This window comes from Electrophorus electricus, chromosome 6 (genome assembly GCF_041902795.1).
Source record: "Electrophorus electricus isolate QZ-2024a chromosome 6, ASM4190279v1, whole genome shotgun sequence".
Lineage (NCBI taxonomy): Eukaryota > Metazoa > Chordata > Actinopteri > Gymnotiformes > Gymnotidae > Electrophorus > Electrophorus electricus.
In genome coordinates this window covers 17,442,089-17,449,111 of record NC_137502.1, presented here as the reverse complement: position 1 = coordinate 17,449,111, position 7,023 = coordinate 17,442,089, and the positions used below count along the sequence as shown (strand labels likewise).

At 40.5% G+C, this 7,023-nt stretch overlaps 1 protein-coding gene across 1 annotated transcript; it reads left to right on the top strand.

Moving 5' to 3' along the window:
• Window positions 1-230: 230 nt before the first annotated feature.
• On the top strand, window positions 231-6,967 carry pdcd10a (programmed cell death 10a). The gene is made up of 8 exons (XM_027026797.3): window positions 231-384; window positions 2,582-2,751; window positions 3,744-3,797; window positions 4,626-4,743; window positions 5,401-5,527; window positions 5,870-5,948; window positions 6,044-6,126; window positions 6,383-6,967. Exons 2-8 carry the CDS (start codon window positions 2,659-2,661, stop codon window positions 6,462-6,464), a joined length of 636 nt encoding a protein of 211 aa, XP_026882598.1. The 5' UTR covers window positions 231-384; window positions 2,582-2,658; the 3' UTR covers window positions 6,465-6,967.
• Window positions 6,968-7,023: the final 56 nt, after the last annotated feature.

The following is a 7,023-nucleotide window of genomic DNA, read 5'->3' as shown; positions in this document are numbered from 1 at the left end:
TATAAGAACCGTTAAACAGATAAGAGAAAGATGACAATATAAAAACTGTGATTTGTTTAACTGGGTAGCAATCATCTAGTTTGCGCGCCCACAGCCAATCAAAGACTGAATTGGGAATTGTATTCTTTTTCTAACATGCAGTGCACGTCCTTGACTTTTGTAAGCATTGAAAAGACTACAATTCTGAGCGTCCCCAACGTGCGAGTCATGAGCTATTGCCTGATTGGTATTCACAGAAAACAGAACCTCCCCTGTTGTGTGGATTGCTCATGCAGAAAACTTCCGTCTTTATCCAGAGAACAAATATTCTAAAAGAGTTGGGAGGTAATCCATAGACAAGCAGGGAATTCAGACGACTATCTCTGTATTCCCCCCGCCCCACAGGTATGAGCTGTTCAGTTTAATAATCTAGCTAGGTTGGTCAGTATAGTACTATACAGTAACTAACAGTTCTTACATGACGGTTTTACTGTACATTCGCTATCCCCATATTTGTATTGACCTAACAGTTAGCTAGCTAGCTAGCTAGTTTAACATGTTAGCTTAGACACACTACTTCATAATAACAGTGGTCTCACTGTACAAATGTTTTAAAAAATGAAATAAGTCGATCTTATATTCATAGCGCCACAGCAACAACCGGTATCAGTTATGCTAGCTAACTTAATTCAATACCAAACATCAAGACAAAATCAATTAACGCTAAAAGCCACCTATGCTAGCTAGGAGAGAGCAAGGCCTTCTCAGCCGTATCTACCGAACTAGCTCGCTCGCTAACCTTGCTAGCAAACTGTTTGTTGTTGTGGTAGCTCGGCAGTCTGATTGCTGGGTATGGTCGATGACTAAATTAACTTACAGATAGAAGTTTGCAATTGTTGAGGGTTACATCACAGAAACCGAATGAGATTTTGTTTCTGTAGTTTAAATAAATGTTAAACAGTAACGGTCTGTTTGTCAAAACGCTCATGTATCTAATGGCTAACGAATAACTAGATAGCTATGTTATCATTACTTTTGTCTAATACCAGTGTCAGATAGATATTTTTCTTTGAGCAAGCAAGAAATATAATCTAACCAACGGGAAAAGGTTCCCTTTTGTTTTTAGATAATGAGTAGAACTTATGTTTTATGGTTGAGTGAACTCTAAATTAATCACTGACAGATTAATCAGTTACATAGCTATAAAGTGGCGAAAGAAATGACAAAAACACAGCTAAACGTAGTAATCGCTATATGGCCGATTAGGGTAGCATAACTTTCACAGTTGAGGCTGAAGATTTGGCCGCACTATTGAGATTAAGTACCGAGACTAATTATTAGTTCATCGGTAAAATAGGATGATGTAAGAAATTGTAAAGAAAAAAATATATACAAAAGATAACGATTTAGCCACGTTAACGAATGCGTAATTTTTCTTTGATCCTCTGAGAAGAATCTAGTCCCGAAACTGGACATTCCAGAGCAAGACTAAATGTCAGTAGATTCCGGCATATTCGTGGACCTTCTGTGGCTATATTATGCACGCTAATAAAGGATGCAAATGAAAGTACTTTGGAGATGAATAGCCAAGGGATTCTCCTGTGCGTCAACAAGACAGACTGAAACCCAGGGTTTTCCAACCGCCCAGCATGTTTACAGCATTAGGACCTCATTCCAGCAGGATCTTCATTCGTCATTTATAATTAATATGGTTTATGAAATACTGAGAGGATGTAAAATGAGATTTAATGGCTTTCCCTGTAAGTTGCCACTTAATTTAAACAGTGTGGTCAACTTCTTGTTTATTTATTTTTTGATTGTATGAAATGGACTGATGACTAATGAAATGTCTTTTTCACATGGTTGAAATCTAATTTAACCGTTAAATTAACAGTTGTTGTCTCTGCTTTTTGGAGCCTCGTCCTGTTAATGGCTCACATTACTGCCATAATTGTTTAGGCTTGTCAATTATTTTCTGATTTACATAAAGTTTTACATCTTGTGGAGTGCTCAGGTGAAAGGTAGCTTGAGAAAAACAGGTTGTTTCTAACTTTAGGGTGTTGGCTCTGGGTTGCCTTTTCATGGATCAGGTGTTGGCTGGCCTTTGTGAGGAAAGTGAGTCATAGTAGCATATGCGTATTGTGGCAATCTGAAAGAACTGTAAACAATGTTACTTTTAAAAAATCTGTCTGAAGGGTTACTAAGTCCACACTTTGACCGTGCTGTGTCTGGCTGAATGAAGACATCAGGGGAATGTCTGTGAATGTCAGCCTGATAAGACTAAATGACTTTCCATTGGGGGCAAAGGCCTTAAGATTACTCTGGAGTGTTCTGCCTGTGGGTCTGAAATTGTGACTCACTGTCTACATTCTTGTCTAAATAACAATGACTAAGGCACAGAGAAGATTTAATGGATAGTTAAGTTTCTTATAGTATGTGTGTCCAACATAGGTCTATCTGTTACTCACTCAGAGTTTTGTATGTTTGCAGCAGAAAGAAATGGTTTAGATATCTGGGCTAGCTTTAGCATAACATGCTAGGTCATCTGTCCTCAAGATAAATGGAATCGTTAATCTGTCTTGGCTGTTCTGCTCCATTGCAGGCATCACCTGGGCTCCCCAATCGAGCGTGCTTGGGAGTGGATGAAGCTCCGCCCATCCTCTCAGCACCACGCCAGCGATGACAATGGAAGAGATTAAGGGAGATGAAGCGGAGACGGCCTCGATGGTTTCCATGACGCTCTATGCCGTAATGTACCCAGTCTTCAGCGAGGTTCGTTTAGCAGGGGTAGCGATGACTGGTACAGCAGTGTACTCTTAAAGAGACTGTTGCAGGAGAGGTTCTGAATCAAATCTTCTTATATAAGACTGCAAGTGAGAACTCAGCAAATTGTACTTCAGGTGTTCCAAATGTTTTGGAACATAGATTTTTTTTTTTTTGTATGTTTGAAAAGGCCTTTCTGCATCAAAGGCCTTTTTCTGACCAGAGTTTCTTCTCCCAACCCCTGGCCTACAGTGTAGTGGGCCCAGCTGTGAGCTAGAGCTAGCCCACATCATCCCATACCACACATTTGTTAAAAAATAAGTCTGTGCATTTAAGCATAAATATAAAATATTAATGTTTATGCATAATCTTGAAACATGAAATTCCAAACTGAGTGGCTTTAAGACTGACGTGTTTGGGCGTTCTGTTCAGTTTTTCTGGTAGGCTCGGGCGGCAAATTATTCATTGCAGAGCCAGTGAAATGGGGGAGAGTCAGAAAGAGTGAGAGCACTACAAGTGACTTAACCTCACCCAGTGGCACTTGTTTAGTGAAATGTAAATGATGCCTGCATTTGCTTTGATTAGCAGCACTATGTTGAAATGTTTCAAGTTTAAATGTTTCCACAACCAGCTACTGGCCAGAGAGCTGTACATAACCTTATGGTATCTTTTAAGATAGCTGCTACTTTGAAGCCCTAATACCAGTACCACACAAAGACTCTCAAAATGTAATCATGCACACTCCCTCCCTACAGTGCACAGAAACAGACATAAATCAGCAGCAGCTGTGTGACGAAGGTCAAGGGCAGCTGACGCATGCCTCTTTTCAAGATCACACCCCGTTATTTTGGGTGAATTAATTCATCCGTTCAATTCAGTCAGAGGCAAAGTCTTGCTCTTCCTAGAGGCTGAGCGATGCTCTGTGTGCTGCGAGAAGTTTCTGCATGTAAAATGTGCTGCACATAGGGAAGAATCCTCATAGTGTTTCTCTGTGTTGGCAGTTGGAAAGGGTCAACCTGTCTGCAACCCAGACCCTGCGGGCAGCTTTCATAAAGGTAAGAGGCTGAAGGGCGGAGCCCACCTCACCCAAACCCTCCTGATTCAGGCTGGACACAGGCAAGGCTGAACGCACTCGCAAATCCCACCAGATGATTATAGTCCTACTGTAACATGGCTGTACAGTTGAGCTCATCTTTTTCTGTGTTTAGAAAATTAAAGCCTACACTTCCTCAGCTCCTCTGAGGCTAAACATGAAAATACTTTCTTCAGTTGCTTTCATCTTTTTTTAATCCATGTCTCCTGCCCAAAAAAACTGTGGATGGTTTAAAAATGTAAAATATTAACCCAAGTTTTGCTCCAGTCATTTCCTTTCAATCCTAGTCTGTCCTAGACTATCCCTAGTCTATCCCTTTATTGTTCAGTATAATTAGTACTGATCTAAAGAGACAGTAATGCATGCAAGTCACTGAGCTCTTTTTTTTAATTAATCAGAAGATTAATAACATTTGCAGGGCTTGTTATTAGAATGGTCAATGCAATACCCTGAAGGACTAGTCCTACCCATCTGAAATAAGACGTCATTCTACGTACAGCTTGACAATCTTTGCCCCATACATAGATCACTGTGTGACAAAAAGAATGTGACACACACACTACATGGGGTGCAAACCAAAACAAAAAAACATGTCATATCCTATGTATAGAAGGAAGTGAGCAATTTGGGTTTCACCAGTTTTAGCCTATTAAAAAAACCTGCATTCATGCACCTAAGCCTGGGCATTTGGCCCTTATGCTCTGATGTGTGTGTGCTGTTATTGGTGTTGCTTCAGGTGGACCTCAGCATGTTTACCATCAGTCAAGCTCTGTTTCTGCCATCTCCACAGGCAGAGAAGGAGAACCCAGGACTCACCCAGGAGATCATCATGAAGATCTTGGAGAAAAAGAGTGTTGAGGTCAACTTCACGGAGTCCTTGTTGCGCATGGCTGCAGACGACGTCGAAGGTGCGTGCGCTTGTACTGCGTACGAGAATGTTCTCGGTTCTGTGTGCATTGACTATGCCCTGCAAGTGCAGCTTCTGGCACATAGGTGGAGCTGTTTCCCCACAAATAGAAATGTTGAGTTTTTTTTTTTTTTTCTCCTCATAATTGAATTTCCTCCTCACTGTGAGCAGTTTGGTCACATCTTCAGATTTATGCTCCTAATGAATTCATAGGCACACGAAAAGAATCCACGCAGTGGCTTGTGTTTGCATTTAAAATTTACCTCCATCATTAAGCCAGGCCCGTTTTCATATTTTAATCCCATATTTGCTCTCTCAACTGTAATCCTTTCTGTAGGATGAGGAGACTGAGAGGGAGAACCCTCTGTGTTATAAGGATAAGATGGCAACTATAATTGTTTAGTGGAGCTATTATGGCAGCTTCAGTTGGAAGAGCAGTTAGTGTGTGAGGTGTTTGTGTCTGTGCTCAGGTAGTAGTCTGCTTTAAAAAAAAGTCCTGGTGTCTATTGGGTGTGTTTGTGTGAACCCAGGTGTTGTGTGTATCTGGGTATGGATGAGGGACTGATCTTATGATTTAGTGTAAAAGTGGGACAATATGTCATGTGTGATAATAGTAACGTTGACTGACTGTTCTGTGGGTGGGCTTTTGCATCTGCAGAATATATGATTGACAGGCCAGAGCGAGAGTTTCAGGAGCTGAATGAAAGAGCCCGGGCGCTGAAACAGATTCTCAGCAAAATCCCCGATGAGATCAACGACCGAGTACGCTTCCTGCAGACTATCAAGTGAGGAAGCACATGCACACAGGCACATACTGGGTGCTTCATTTTCACAAATACCTATTTTTTTCTCACAAAAAAAGAAATCCTACCATCTCACAAAAGAAATTCTTCCATTCTTAGTATTTAGAATATTTCAGTATTCAATTGTCTGGATACTGTTGAGGAAAAAATAAATTGATGAACACAGCGTCCAGGGTGTGAAGACTTTACTGTTTATGAGACTGAGGGTGGGGTTTCCAGGAAATGGATGTGTTTTCAAATCATCAGTGTATCCAGTCTATTGGAGTTTGTGAAGCATATGAAACAGTAGCTTTGTCTAACTGCTCTTTATATTGCCACCCACAGAGATATAGCAAGTGCCATCAAAGAACTGCTGGATACAGTGAACAATGTCTTCAAGAAATACCAGTATCAGAACAGAAGGGTGAGACGCCATAACAGCACCCATTGTTTAGTACTTCTACACCTGCTGAGGCCCTGTGATCTTGTCATTAAAAGCAGTCACTTTGTGGGTTGCAGGCACTGGAGCATCAGAAAAAAGAGTTTGTGAAATACTCCAAGAGCTTCAGTGACACTCTGAAAACATACTTCAAAGATGGAAAGTAAGCAGCTCTGCTTGAGCCTCCACAAATCCAGTTTAATGTATCAAACCATGTCTAACTGCGTTGTTTTAGTATGGATTTCTAAGGTGACTTTCTGACCTCATTAATATTGTGTATGATGTTTTGATCAAAGCTGACACAGCACAGAACATGCAGATCACCACGTTTTGAAGGAACACTTAATTGTTGGTAGAACATAATAATGTTCATCTGGGAAAAAAAATTAAGTATCTCTCTCTCATTCTTTTTCGCTCAGGGCAATAAATGTGTTCATCAGTGCCAACCGACTCATCCATCAAACCAACCTGATCCTTCAGACCTTCAAAACTGTTGCATAGGAGTGATCTCTGTGATCGCTATGATTACCCCCCCCCCCCCTTTTTTTTTTTAAACTATTATATAACCTTTATATGAACATGTAAAAACTTTCAGACTGTATAATTTATCAATCTTGAGTTATGGGGCAAACTCTTAAGCTGGATCCTTGCTTTTTCTGTAAAAAAAAAAATCTTCTCCTCTAGCTGGGATAAAAGCCTGGTTTTTCATGCCATTTAATTTTTGACTTCAGCTGTTGCTGAAGAGCTCCCCTCTCTGTCTCTGTCTCTCTCTGTCTCTCTCTCACACATTCACTCTCTCTCACTCTCATATATCATTCACTGTGTGTCCATTTGGCCTACTGAGTCTGAAGGGAAGCATGAGAAGACAACAGCAGACCTGCTCTCTGTAAATACTGGACTGTTCTTGACCCATCTGATATTCTGAGAAGACAGATGGGAGTTGTATATTTAATAAATATTTGGTAGCAGAAATATTCAAATAAACACGCTGCACATGTTGGAAAGGCTTCGAAGGAATGTGTTTTTTTTTCTTCCCTGTTTAGAAATCTGAAATATTTTA